General features: G+C 39.5%; 2 protein-coding genes across 4 annotated transcripts in view; both read left to right on the forward strand.

Annotated features, from left to right (window-relative positions):
- Positions 1-4,016, forward strand: part of ZBTB26 (zinc finger and BTB domain containing 26) — a 21,722-nt gene extending 17,706 nt beyond the window's left edge. For 2 of the 3 annotated variants that reach the window (XM_011931413.1, XM_011931415.1), the window contains exon 2: positions 2,034-3,946. In XM_011931413.1, coding sequence (XP_011786803.1) covers positions 2,044-3,369 — 1,326 coding nt within the window. In that variant the 5' untranslated portion in view covers positions 2,034-2,043 and the 3' untranslated portion in view covers positions 3,370-3,946. Of the gene's footprint in view, positions 1-2,033 lie in introns of all 3 variants that reach the window. The other variant, XM_011931416.1, reaches the window with a different exon arrangement.
- A 4,078-nt stretch (positions 4,017-8,094) lies between these two features.
- Positions 8,095-13,333, forward strand: ZBTB6 (zinc finger and BTB domain containing 6). The gene is made up of 2 exons (XM_011931417.1): positions 8,095-8,176; positions 9,336-13,333. Exon 2 carries the CDS (start codon positions 9,345-9,347, stop codon positions 10,617-10,619), a length of 1,275 nt encoding a protein of 424 aa, XP_011786807.1. The 5' UTR covers positions 8,095-8,176; positions 9,336-9,344; the 3' UTR covers positions 10,620-13,333.
- Positions 13,334-14,974: the final 1,641 nt, after the last annotated feature.

A 14,974-nucleotide genomic window follows, 5' to 3' on the forward strand; every position in this document is an offset into this window, starting at 1 on the left:
CATCAGGAGCTGATATTCATTGTTATAGAAGTTCAGGCACCAAGGAATAAAAATAAAACCTAGACTCTGCCATCAGGAGCTGATATTCATTGTTACAGAAGTTAAGATTATAAAGATTGAACTTTGGGGTCCAGATGTGGCCAGGAGAAGCTGGTTGTTTCATCTGACTCTGAACTAAGGGGGTTGATTAATACATAAAATTCAGTGAATTTCTTGATGCACTGAGATGATAGAGCTATATCTCAAAGACAGACCTAACACATCTACCAATCTCATAAAAGACTGGTATATATATGTGTGTGTGTGTGTGTGTGTGTGTTTATATATATATATATATAAAGAGAATGTCACTTCATTATGTCATTGGTTTACAGTGACTGGTGGACTGGAATTATCGTGTTGGCATGGCAAATTTATCTTTTCCCTTGAGAGAGACAAATGGGAAGCCAGGTTATGAGAAAATCATTTATGAGAGTATGGAATCAGAATATGGAGACTTTCTCCAAAGGAATTGCTGTATAAAGGAATCAGTATGCGGACAGTTTGGGGAAAGATACCTTCTCCATTGTTGAATGGGTTTTTCCAGTGTTTACCTTAATTATGATTGGGTTTGGTTAATCAGTTTGTATTCAAGAGGTTAGTCTTTATCCAGGAGACAATGGGAGGTCACTGAAGGAGTTTAGGCAGGGGTAGGGTATAATCAGATCTCTGTTTTTGAAAGATGTGGTGGTGTGAAAACTGTATTAGAGGGAACATAAGAAGGAAGCCAAGGCAACATTTATAAATCAGTTCTAGCAGTCCACATAATGAGTAATGATTGATAAATAGGGATAAAGTTTAAAGAACAGAATCTAATAGGGATTGATTTGATTTATGTTACTGCTACTCAGATTCCCACCATATAGCTCATCTGCTTTTTCTGCATCAAGTATTTTATTTTCTATATCAAGAAATGTTCCTTAAAACAGAGTTTAGGCCGAGCGCGGTGGCTCACGCCTGTAATCCCAGCACTTTGGGAGGCCGAGGTGGGCGGATCACGAGGTCAGGAGATCGAGTCTATCCTGGCGAACACGGTGAAACCTGGTCTCTACTGAAAATACAAAAAACATTAGCCGGGCGTGGTGGGGGGGCGCCTGTAGTCCCAGCTTCTAGGGAGGCTGAGGCAGGTGAATGGCATTAACCTGAGAGGCAGCGGAGCTTGCAGTGAGCAGAGATCGCGCCACTGCACTCCAGCCTGGGCGACAGAGCCAGACTCCGTCTCCGAAAAAAAAAAAAAAACAAAACAGAGTTTAGATTTTTCCAGAATGGACAGGACCAAGAACTTTGTCTTTGCCTAAACATTGTCCCATTAGGTCTGTGACTTTCATTTTATTGCAGAAACACTTGTATGAGTAAGTTCCTATCAATTTAAACAGAAAAAGGTTTGACCAGGAATTGGGCAAGCAGTGTCAGTGCAGTTGTTTAAAATACAGAGCAAAGAAAAAGAGCAAAGGAACCCGTGTTTGCTGTAGGTTCCCTCTTCTTCAGAGACCAGATTTTACTGAATGATTCTAGAGAGGAGAAAATCTCCATATTAGAGTTCTGAAGTGAGAAGGCAATTTATCTTGTCTTAGAAGAAGCAGGTTCACAGTTTTATACAAAATAAGATAATTATTTCATCTTTACTTGTGTGGGTTATGTTTTAGTTTACTTTAGAAACCTGATAGAATTCTCATTTGAGAAGTTAAAAGATACTCTTGGACTAGCCCAAGCACTATTCTTGTATTAAGTATCTTTAAAAGTTGAATGAATGCCAAGCTATTTACACAAATACAAGTCCACTCTTTAGGTGCACTTGGCACTTGATGTTGGTAAGGAGTAATTTTTAACAGCCTTTGAAACCTGTTATAGTGGCTTCTCTTTTCAAGGAAGATTTCATTTGGATGCATACAAAACAGATATGACAACACATATTTGTTTTTGGAAGGTAGATCCAGCTTTCTTAATTGTTTGAATTTCCTTAAATTCAACCTTTTTACATTTCTGTTCTTTAGGTCTGCCAAAATGTCTGAAAGATCAGATCTCCTTCACTTCAAGTTTGAAAATTATGGAGATTCAATGTTACAAAAAATGAACAAATTAAGAGAAGAGAATAAATTTTGTGATGTTACAGTTCTCATAGATGATATTGAGGTACAGGGACATAAAATTGTGTTTGCTGCAGGTTCCCCCTTCTTAAGAGACCAATTTTTACTGAATGATTCCAGAGAGGTGAAAATCTCCATATTACAGAGTTCCGAAGTGGGGAGACAATTGCTCTTATCCTGTTATAGTGGTGTGCTGGAATTCCCTGAGATGGAACTGGTAAATTACTTGACTGCTGCAAGTTTTCTCCAGATGAGCCACATTGTAGAACGGTGCACACAGGCCCTGTGGAAGTTTATAAAGCCAAAACAACCAATGGATAGTAAAGAGGGATGTGAACCACAGAGTGCTTCTCCCCAGTCAAAAGAACAGCAGGGAGATGCCAGAGGCTCCCCAAAACAGGACTCACCTTGTATTCATCCATCTGAAGACAGTATGGATATGGAGGACAGTGATATTCAGATTGTTAAGGTAGAATCTATTGGGGATGTATCAGAGGTTAGAAGTAAAAAAGATCAGAACCAGTTTATTTCTTCTGAACCCACTGCTTTACATTCATCAGAGCCCCAGCACTCCCTGATAAATTCAACTGTGGAAAACAGAGTAAGTGAAATAGAACAAAACCATCTCCACAATTATGCCCTTTCTTATACAGGCAGTGATAACATCATCATGGCCTCAAAAGATGTCTTTGGCCCTAATATTCGAGGTGTAGACAAAGGCCTACAGTGGCATCACCAATGCCCAAAGTGTACCAGGGTGTTTCGTCACCTGGAGAACTACGCGAACCATTTAAAAATGCACAAACTCTTTATGTGTCTACTCTGCGGCAAGACTTTTACTCAGAAAGGCAACCTTCATCGACACATGCGTGTGCATGCCGGAATTAAACCTTTCCAGTGTAAAATCTGTGGGAAAACCTTTTCTCAGAAGTGTTCCTTACAGGATCATCTTAACCTTCACAGTGGAGATAAGCCCCATAAGTGTAACTATTGTGATATGGTTTTTGCACATAAACCAGTTTTGAGGAAACACCTTAAACAGCTGCATGGCAAAAACAGCTTTGATAATGCCAATGAGAGAAATGTACAAGACCTCACAGTGGATTTTGATTCTTTTGCATGTACAACAGTCACAGACTCTAAAGGGTGTCAGCCACAACCCGATGCAACACAGGTCCTGGATGCAGGTAAACTGGCCCAAGCTGTCCTGAACTTAAGAAATGATAGTACTTGTGTGAATTGAGTAGGGGCTTCATGCTCACAACTCGAACTGACTGAGAATGTGGCAATAGTCTCGGTCTTTTTAGGAGTGATTTTGCTAGTTTGACTTCTCCAAAGCCTCTGTGTAGGTGGTAGGGAGTGAGTCAAAGCACTAATAGACCAGGCAACTTACCACTTGGAGTGGATTTGCCTTACTTTTGCCCTCTCCCATTTTCTGTTTTGAGTTATTCATTTTGTAAAGTCTGTTTTCCTTTCCCAAGGAATAATTCCTTTTGTCTACCTAACATTGACTTATGTCTTAGACTGACACTGTTTTAGGCTTTTCACTAGGCACATTCCGAAGGTACCAACAAGTTAAGAACATCACCTCTCCACTAATAGATGCTATGCTAAGAGAAGTGAATAATCTTTCTTTGGTAGAAAATAGGCTGAGATATAAGGCGACATTGCTATTGACCTGAAAATGTGGTAGAACTTCTGGTTGCCTATTGATTATTCCTCCATGTCTGATAAATGAATCTGCTTCCTACCATTTGTACTTGTCTTGGAGCTGGCTATAAAGAAGTCTGCTGGTTTGTTATATACCTTTTTTAACAGTATCATAGCCCAATTTCATCTCATTGAATTGTTCAAATACACTAGAGTACCCTCTCTTGAGGAACACCTGCAGGCAGATAGTTAGGGATGACCATGAGGAGCATAATCAACAGGGATAGAAGTACACTTATACAACAGCACTTACATGGGAGGTTTCTCTCTGGTAGTATGTCCCATAAGAGGCCATATGCTTTTATATATATATATATATATAAATGATATATATATATATATATATTTTTTTTTTTTTGAAACAGAGTCTCGCTCTGTCGCCCAGGCTGGAATACAGTGGTGCGATCTCGGCTCACTGCAAGCTCCGCCTCCCGGGTTCATGCCATTCTCCTGCCTCGGTCTCCTGAGTAGCTGGGACTACAGGCACATGCCGCCCCACACCTGGCTAATTTTTTGTATTTTTAGTAGAGACGGGGTTTCACCGTGTTAGCCAGGATGGTCTCGATCTCCTGACCTCGTGATATGCCCGCCTGAGCCTCCCAAAGTGCTGGGATTACAGGCGTAAGCCTCTGCGCCCGGCCCATCTGCTTATAATTAATGTGTAATTTGTTGATGCTTTTGAGATCAGGACTGCTCCAGACACACTAAAAATGTGCTAAAGTATAATGGGCTCTCCAAAAAGAGTCTATTTGGGAGTCTCTGAATTTTGTTTCAGAGTTTAGCCATCAGAAAGGTGAATTTGGCCATCAGAGTTTTGTCCTGTGCACCATAAAAGTCTCTGAATTTTCATTTCCTCGTGTACCTTAATTTCTAAAATGGATGACAAAAGTTAGGTTGGACACAGAAAGGGCAATCACATTTCTGTATACCTCTTAAAGGTACACTGTCCCACCTTGCTGCCTTTGATTGATTGCGAATACAAAGTTAATTTTCAAAAAGGAAAAACAAAACAACTCTTTTTCCTAAAACACATGTTGTACTTCAGACCTAAAATTTTGAGTCTTATTTGTTTCTCACCCATGAGTTAGATTTAGGTAATAGTGTTAGTAGAGTCCTTAGAGAATCTTAAGAGGTCATTTACTCCACCTCTTTCATTTTAAGTTGGGGTATCCAAAGCCTGAAGAGGTGGCCTGGCCAATATTGGCCAAGGTATAACTAAATATGAGCTAGCATCTTCTTTCTTCTTCTCACTATTCCTTGGCTTTAAAAGATTTAGTACATGAAGAATAATGCATTAGCAAAAAGCTCTTAGTTTGTGTTTCCCCTTTGTGTCTCCTTGTTGGCTGAGACAACCTGAATTTTGCCAACAAAATATCACAGAGGGATTTATATTAATTATTTTTTAGTTAGATGAGTATTATATTCTTCCCATCCAAGTGAGTGATTTGCTAGGTGTTGTTTAGGGAGGGAAAAAGCAAGAATAATGTGAGAAGAATCTAAATGCGAAATTGATTTTGTGTGGAAAACTGTTTATTAGTTTCCGTCACGATTTTCTGTTTTTGTTTTTGAGCTATGAGAGTGCATGCAGATTTGAAAAATTAGGCTTGTATAGTCAGAGGGGATCTTAAACTGTTATATTTGATACGTTTACATGTATCATTGTTATCACATGTAAATTATCATCATGTGTGTCAGATGTGAAGTATGATTTTTGTCTTTTGTTCAGATATTTAAAATAATACAGTTGAGTGATAAAGCTAATAGGCACCTTATGCCTAACATCACTCATTATATGGTCTAATGATGCTTCCTAGCATTGTGATTTTTACATGATCCAGCCAAAGAGTACCAATTCTATGCAATAGTGAGACTCTACCCTGTCAACCAAACAGCATTTTTTGGTATTTTCTGTCAACATCATTTCTTCACAGGGAAATTTCAAGTTGGAGTGCTTCCTTGGCTCACATTCATGTCTTGTTTTTGTTACTGGTTTGAAGATTAAAAGGCACGTGTTCAAATAAGATTGGTCTCTTTGGTTGGAGACTATTTCTGGGTTAATTCAGTTGTTCAAGAAACATTAGTTAAGCACCTACTGTTGCCAGACACTATGCTAGATACTGAGGATAATGAAGGTAAGATTGATATAGTCCCTGCCCTCATGGAGCTTATAGTCTCATGTGGTCTTAGTGAAACAAAATCTCAATTTGCTTTTATACTAGAAATAATAAAGCTGCCTTGCTGTATTCCATCAGTTAAAATCAGCAACTTTGTGCTTTTGTATCAGTAAAACATTGAGTTCTCACCTTTTGAAAATGCAAACCACTGAAGTGATTTACAGTCTCCTCCATTTTTGGCTGGAGAGGTGTTCTGTTTCTGTGAGACATTTTTCTAATTTTTGTGGAACTTGACTTTCCTCCTTCTTTGCTTATACATGTTTGTTAGATTATATTGCAAAGAAGTCAAGTTACTGATATCCAGTACATTTTATAGAGGAAGATGACTTTCAAAACTAGTCATACTTCTGTAGAGGAGGAAGATTTTTAAAACCTTTATCATTCAGCATTTGTATTTTATGGATCCCCAGGAGAACTAAAAAGGAGATGACTCTCTACCATAGTTTGGTTTTAAAAAAAATTACTGTCAGTTATTTATTTATTATTTAATACTAAAGATAAACTCCAAACTGAAGTGGCTCTGAGGTAAATCAGATATGGTTTTAATTTGTTTAAGTTTCTTTATTAGCAGATCTATAAATGGAAGGTGACCATTGTCACTGCTTCTAAAATACTGTCCTAAACAACCCAGAAGATTTTATTTCAGCTCATGAATAGCTGTTCTAAATCTGTTGTATGTTAGACATACTATGAACTACCTCTTCACTTATTATGGGGAAGTTTCCTTAATAAAAGTGTGATGATTAAAGCTCTGGTGTCAGTGGTTTATTTTCTCACTCTCCCCTCGTTCTATTCTTTTTTAATTGCTTTACTTTGAATATAGGAATGTCTTCTTTATGTATAGTCTTAAAAATACATATTAAGCATGCTGAGATTGCCTTCAGAAGAAAATAGGAATTAATCAGAAAGTTTTTACTGGATTCAGTTACTTCCACGAGAATCTGTTGCTGGAGGAGCAGAGCAACTGCCTTTCTGAATTGGTTCAGAGGCGCCCGGGCGCGGTGGCTCATGCCTATAACCCCAGCACTTTGGGAGGCTGAGACGGGCGGATCACGAGGTCAGGAGATCCAGCCCATCCTGGCTAACACGGTGAAACTCTGTCTCTACTAAAAGTATAAAAAATTAGCCAGGCGTGGTGGCTGGTGCCTGTAGTTTCAGATACTCGGGAGGCTGAGGCAGGAGAATGGCGTGAACCCGGGAGGCGGAGCTTGCAGTGAGCCGAGATCGTGTCACTGCACTCCAGCCTGGGCGATAGAGCGAGACTCCCTCTCAAAAAAAAAAAAAAAAAAGATACGTGGGGAAAAGGCTAGGGCACGTCAGAGGAAACAGCTGGGCCAAAAGTTTTGGGAGGGAGGAACGGATTTAAGTGTGAAGCTAGATCCAGAAGTTGGGGCCAGCTCCTGATGGGGCATTACCTAGGCAATCTTGAATACAGACCCTTACGATAGTTTCTGCTCTGCCACCTTTCAAGTTGTAGGTGGCCCCGATAAGGAGAGAAATCGTCCCAGAATAATTCATAAAAGGTCTGGTTACTCTGACAGACCTGCCGTAACTCAAACCCCGTCTCCAATTCGGATGTTCAGGAGGACTCACAAAAGGAAACGGCTGGGGTTGGGCGCGGTGGCTGAAGCCTGTAATCACAGCACTTATGGAGGGCGAGGGGGGCGGATCACCTGAGGTCAGGCGTTCCAGACCAGCCTAGCCAACATGGTGAAACCGCGTCTCTACTAAAAATACAAAAAAGAGCCGGGCGTGGTGTCGGGCGCCTAATACCAGCTACTTGAGAGGCTGCGGCCCGAAAGTCGCTTGAACCCGGGAGGCGAAGATTGCAGTGAGCCGAAATGGCGCCATTGCACTCCAGCCTGAGCAACAAGAGCGAAACTCCGTCTTAAAAGAAAGGGGGGGGGGAGCCGGGAAACGGGCTCCAGTGCCGAAACTGGGACATGAGAGATGGGGCTTGCCGGCATTCAGGTGCCTTTCTGTCATTCCAAGACGGGGGAAGTGAGGAAGGGAGACCGTCTCAGAATGTCCTTCCGGGGCGCCCAGAAGGCCCCAGTGAAGAATAAAGCTGGTTGGCACCGGATGTGTTTTCTTCCTGGCTAAGTGCATCTTCCGGCCTGGGCAGACGCTGCCGCGGAATCCTCGGCTCTGTAGTTTTTTGAGTCGGTGAGTGAGTGCAAGGGAGTTTCCTCAGGTGGGGGGGTGCCTGAGGAAGAGGAGGAGGAGGAGGAGGACAGCTGGGCTCGGCCCCCGGAGTGGCTAATCTGGTGCTGCAACCAGTTGGCCGACAGGGCCTTGGCCCTTCGCAGGGTTGCCTCGAGAATACCTGTGTGCCAAACCTGGGATCCGGTTTCAGTTCAGCAGATGTTCCCTGAGCTCCTCCTGCTCTGTGTGGGCCCCTGTGCTCGGTGCAGGAACACAGATGAATCAGGCACCATTTCGCGGTGCTCAGAGAGCAACTGACTCTGGTGGAAACGGAAGGTGGAGTCATATTAGTTTTACTTGATTGGGCTTAAAGGAGCCTAATCACTAGCTGGAAAAAGGAACTGGAAACGCGAATGTAAAAATGTATATTCCTGTCTTTTTGTTTGGGCAATGATGGAAAAATTTAGTATGAACGAGGTTCGAGTATGAAAAAGAGAATGGAAGATGATAAAGCCATAAAGATGGGTTATGGCCAAATCGTGATGGGTCTCGTATTCTTCCCTAAGAAATTTGGTCTGTCCTGGAGGTAGAGGAGAGCGATGGAAGATTTAAAAGGGAAATTAAAAAACAAACAAAAACCTTAAGGGATGTTAATCCTGGTGGCACTCAGGAGGGTAATCTGGCATATAGAAGAGTGTGGTATAAAGGAGACCTGTTGGAAGATATTGCAGTTGTCCAGGTGAACCGGAAAGGGGACCTGTTGTAGTGGTGGGCAGTAGGAAGTTTGGAGATTATGTTAAGGTTTGTAATTGGGGATATTATGTTAAATCAACTTTGTGGTGGTCATGCTCATTATTGGATACTCAAAATTGACAGATTGTTCTTGACCACAACGCAAACAACATTTAGCGAAAGAAACAAGCTAGAAACTGTTCACTACAATTCAGTGTAATAAACGTTGTAACAAAGTTAGGAAAAATGTGCTATGAGATCATAGAGAAGTGCATTATAAAGTTCTCAGTTTTGAGATGGTGGCATAAGGGTTCATAGCACCTAGATTAGACTTTGAACCTCCTTTCCCTAATTCAGGTTTGGAGTTTTTTGTTTGTTTTCACTATTACAGCATGAGAAAGCATTCCCTATCCTTATTACATCAATGTTTGTATTTTATTTTGCTTAGATTGTGATCATGGCTGCTGAGTCTGATGTTCTGCATTTCCAGTTTGAACAGCAAGGAGATGTGGTCTTGCAGAAAATGAATCTTTTGAGACAGCAGAATTTATTTTGTGATGTATCAATTTACATTAATGACACTGAGTTCCAGGGGCACAAAGTGATTTTAGCTGCTTGCTCCACTTTTATGAGAGATCAGTTTTTACTCACCCAGTCAAAACATGTCAGAATCACCATCTTGCAGAGTGCAGAAGTTGGCAGAAAATTGTTACTGTCTTGCTATACTGGAGCACTTGAAGTTAAAAGGAAAGAGCTTTTGAAATACTTGACTGCTGCCAGTTACCTTCAAATGGTTCACATTGTGGAAAAGTGCACAGAAGCTTTGTCAAAGTATCTGGAAATTGATCTTTCTATGAAAAACAACAACCAACACACTGACCTGTGTCAGTCTTCTGATCCTGATGTTAAGAATGAAGATGAAAATTCTGATAAAGACTGTGAGATAATTGAAATTTCAGAAGATAGTCCTGTAAACATAGATTTCCATGTTAAAGAAGAGGAAAGCAATGCTTTGCAGTCTACAGTAGAGAGTCTGACATCAGAGAGAAAGGAAATGAAGTCACCAGAGCTGTCTGCGGTAGACATAGGTTTTAAAGACAATGAAATTTGTATCCTTCACGTAGAATCCATCAGTACAGCTGGTGTCGAAAATGGGCAGTTTTCACAGCCTTGTACCTCTTCAAAAGCAAGCATGTATTTCTCTGAAACACAGCATTCATTGATCAATTCTACAGTTGAGAGCAGAGTGGCTGAAGTTCCTGGGAATCAAGGTCAGGGCTTATTTTGTGAGAATACTGAAGGAAGTTATGGTACAGTGAGTGAGATTCAGAATCTGGAGGAAGGTTATTCACTGAGACACCAGTGCCCCAGGTGTCCTCGAGGCTTTCTTCATGTTGAAAACTATCTACGCCACCTTAAAATGCATAAACTATTCTTATGCTTACAGTGCGGGAAAACATTTACACAGAAGAAAAATCTCAACCGACACATTCGAGGACACATGGGCATACGGCCCTTTCAGTGTTCTGTGTGCTTGAAGACGTTTACTGCTAAAAGCACACTTCAGGACCACTTGAACATACACAGTGGGGATCGGCCATACAAATGCCACTGTTGTGATATGGATTTCAAGCACAAGTCTGCTCTCAAAAAGCACTTAACCTCTGTCCATGGCAGAAGCAGTGGTGAAAAACTATCTAGGCCTGATCTCAAAAGGCAAAGTCTACTGTAATTATAATCACAGACTTGTTATATAAAGTTTGTATTATTCTATTAGGCAAGTCTTTCTGTAGAGATGCAGCATTTGTAATATTTCATCCCCCCAATCTTTGTTTCTTATATTTGGTTGGCTTACACATAATCATTCTTTCTGAACTTCTAACAGTTCCAGAGTTATGGGAGGCACAGTAAAGCTGATGGGATTCTGTCTCATCTCATACATTACATATAAGTCTCAGTAGTATCCCTAGAGAAATAGAGTTCCTTTCTTACACATTCTTGATTCTAGTGACAAAGGATCCAGCAGTATTTGCAGATTCTGATTCGGAGTCTCTAGGTAACTGATTTAAGTATAAAATCCAATCATATAAAAACTAATGAATTAGGATAACAAGAAGAGAAAATAAAGGTAAAAACACTATTATGTGTTTCTAGTCACTTTAGAACAGATGGCACTAAGAAAAAATTTTTTTTAACTTTTCTTGGATTCCAAACTAAACACCAAGATACTTTTCATTTTAAAATGTATAAAGTAACAATTCAGATTCACTTGGGAACAGCAGGTTTTTTTTTATCAAGGGTTAATATTCCTTAAAATACTTTTATTTCCAGGCCTTATTAGTATACATATTTAAGAAATGGTTAATTGGGCCCAAGTTTCTTGATTTTATTTAATACAATTGGATTAATAATTTTGTGGCCAGTAAAATTATACTATTGGCAGGAAGCTGTGAAAAATGAGAAATTCTACCTTTACCAAAGATATCTGTTCTACTGTTTTAAAACTTCTTCTCTATTTTATTTTTTATTTAACATGAAGTAAAATTGAAATTTCTTTCTGGTTTATAGTTCTGTGAATTTTAACACAAAGATTTGTGCAGCACTACAGCAATCGGTACAGAACAGTTTCTTCACTCAACAGCTCTCTCATGCCGTCCCTTTGTAGTCAGCTCCTTCTAGCTCTAATCCTGGCAACAGTTCTCCGTCACTATTATTTTGCCTTTTCTGGACTGTCATATAAACAGATTCTTATGGCATGTTCCTTCTTGACATGCTTTTTCACCCAGCATAATGACTTTGAGGTTCATCCATATCATTTTAAATTTTGAATTGGCAATATATATTCTAGCTGTTACTAGATGAGCAATTTAAAAAGGGGTAGCTTTAGTGTTGTATTTATTCATTTACATAAATGGAATTTCCATTCATTATGGGTTGATAAGAATCTTAACCATCCCTAGAGTTTTATATTTCCAAAAATACGTCAAAAGGAAAACCATGACTGTATGATTATTTTAGTGACAGTCATATTTGAGATGGTGTTCCAAGCCATAGTTCTCTAATATCCCCATCTACATATCATACAAAACTTTAAAAAATTATTTTAACAAAGATTAAAATATACTGCAGGGCAAATAATATTCTTTAAAACACAAGAACTGCTTTTGGTAAAGAAGCCTGACTAGATGCATCTTACTTTCAAGCTGTTCTAGTCCTCCTCTAGTTAACTTAGCTTTATGTAGAATTTCTACTGTATTTAATTTCTATTGAAGCCCTTCTATATTTTAAAATGTAATATACTTTGTACCATTTATAAAAATTGTGTGATGAATCACATGTTCGTTGTTGTAGTAACCTTCTTTTGATACTTTTGTGGGAAAGACATTCTCCACTGAATTTTAACTTTCCTAGAGACTTTTAAGAATGCAGGTCTCGTTTGACGAGAAAACCGGCTTCATAACCCAATGTTACTAGTTAGTGACATTGTGCTGAACTTCTCCTTGAACTTTTTAACTATATATGTAAAATTACTTTGATCTTGGTCATTTGAAAGATCATTTCCATGTCTAAAATTCCATGATTTTATATTTAATTCTCCCTCAAAACAGAAGAGGGGAAAGCAAGAGAGGATGGTTTTGTGTCTTTATGAACTTTGTTACTTAAGTACTCCATTGGAGACATAATTTTTCTAAATAGTGGATCTTTTTCCAGTGGAAAGGATGATGGCTCATTGCTTACTTTTCATTCATAGCTCATTGCTTCCATTTGACCTAACACTGGCCATTTGTTGGTATGAAAATATTTTCTTTTCAGAAATAGTTTACTAGTGATTGAAATACTTTTCTTATTTTTGCTTCCTATGATAAAATGGCATGGGGGGGAAGGGGGAAGGATGGAGATGGGAGGAGAGGGTAAAAGAATAGTAATCTGATTTTTAAGGAATTAGTATCTACTATCTTGGATATTTGAAAACAAAAAATTGGTTGAAACTATGTTTAAGTTTTATGTGTGCCTTGTAGATTGTTGTAAAATTTTCTGTGAGCACTTTGAGATTTTTGCTGGCCGGGGGTGTTTTGTGAAAGTGATGGTTATTATTTATATTATTTATTCCTGTTCAGTAGCACAGAATGATCTCCAAACATTCCTAGGAGTGTCTGTTTGCATGATATGTCTAAAAATTTTCAGGAAAACGGAATCTTTTTTTAAAGTGAAGGTATGACAAAGTATTGAATTTATTCATTTAACATATTCACAGTTTGTGTTTCTGATATGACAGAAAAATGCAAAGTGTTTGAGTTCAACCTCTTCATTTACTCCATTTACCTATAAAAGATCTTGAAAAGGTAGTCGTTACTTTGTTGTAAGAGAAAACACTTGCCCTTTTTCCTGGGATGTAACTATCTTACATGTTTACATAAGAAATAATAAACTGGAGGTGGGAATGGAGAACTATGTGTTTTGCCTTCATCTTCGAATTTTAAAGGATACAATTTAAAGGATACAGTTTCTCCTGGCTATTCATTAATCATTCATCTAGCAAATACTTCCTGAGTCCTTACAATGCAGTGTAAGTTAGGTATACAGACAAAAATTCCTGCTCTTGTGAAACATTGTAGTGAAGGGAGACAAATAGTAAACAAGTAAGTAAAATCTATGTCTGTCAAAGTTTGAGAAGGAATTTGGAGAAAAATCAGGAATAGGGAGTATCAGAGAAGGGGGATGGGATTGTAATTTTAAATATGGTGGTCATGGCCGGGCGCCGAGGCTCACGCCTGTAATCCCAACACTTTGGGAGCACTTTGGGAGGCCAGATCACTTGACGTCAGGAGTTCGAGGCAAGCCTGGCCAACCCGATGAAAACCCTAAACTAAAAATACAAAAATTAGCTGGGCATGGTGGCGCTCGCCTGTAATCCCAGCTACTCCAGAGTCTGAGGCAGGAGAATCCCTTGAAACTGGGAGGTGGAGGTTGCAATAAGCCGAGATTGCACCGCTGCAGTTCAGCCTGGGTGAGGGAGCCAGACCCCGTCTCAAAAATAAAATAAAAATAAATATGGTGGTCAGGACACCTTTGAGAAATCTCAGATTATCAGAAATAAACAGCCTCCTGTCTAGTGAAATGTAAATATATCCAGTAGAATAGAAAAATATGGCCTGGCGTGGTGGCTCACGCCTGTAATCCCAACACTTTGGAGGCCGAGGCGGGCGGATCTTCTGAGGTCAGGAGTTCAAGACCAGCCTGGCCAACATGGTGAAACCCTGTCTACAAAAATACAAAAAAAAAAAAAAAAAATTAGCCAGGCATGATGGCGGGTGCCTGTAATCCCAGCTACTGGGGAGGCTAAGGCAGGAGAATCCTTTAAACTCGGGAGGCGGAGGTTGCAGTGAGCCGAGACTGCGCTATTGCACTCCAGCCTCTGAGACACAGCGAGACTCCATCTCAAAAATATATATGTGTACATATATGTATATATGTATGTATATATGTGTATATATTTATATATGTATAGTGTGTGTGTATACACACAATAGTGTGGAAAACAAGTATGTACATGTAAAATCACCTATAACTGTCCAGTTGAAATTACTGAAACAAGTATTGGTTGTTAACAGTTCTCTAGGCTTGGCATATGTATCATAAAGACAAGAGAACGAAAAAGATAATGTGTGGAAGAAACGTCTTTGATGTGGCCAGTGAATCTTTTTTCAAAAACATTGATCTTTGCCTGTCATTCAGACAAATATAATAGGTAATAACCATATATTTTGTTGAAACTGTAAAAGCAAACTTTCCATATTCTAATTCATCGTAAGTTTACTTGTATATTTTTATTGTTGGACATCTGATTTCACATTGGAAAGTGCCTTGAGTTTAATTACAAGTCATGGTCCTTTTTTTTCTTTTTCTTTTTTTTTTTTTTGAGACGGAGTCTGGCACTGCCCACCCCCCCGGCTGTAGCACAATTGTGGTCTCCGCTCATGGCAACCTCCGCCTCCCGGGTTCATGCGATTCTCCTGCCTCAATCCACCGAGTAGCTGGGATTACAGGTGCCCGCCACCACACCCGACTAATTTTTGTATTTTTAAT

Source organism: Colobus angolensis, unplaced genomic scaffold (assembly GCF_000951035.1).
Source record: "Colobus angolensis palliatus isolate OR3802 unplaced genomic scaffold, Cang.pa_1.0 Scaffold9, whole genome shotgun sequence".
NCBI lineage: Eukaryota > Metazoa > Chordata > Mammalia > Primates > Cercopithecidae > Colobus > Colobus angolensis.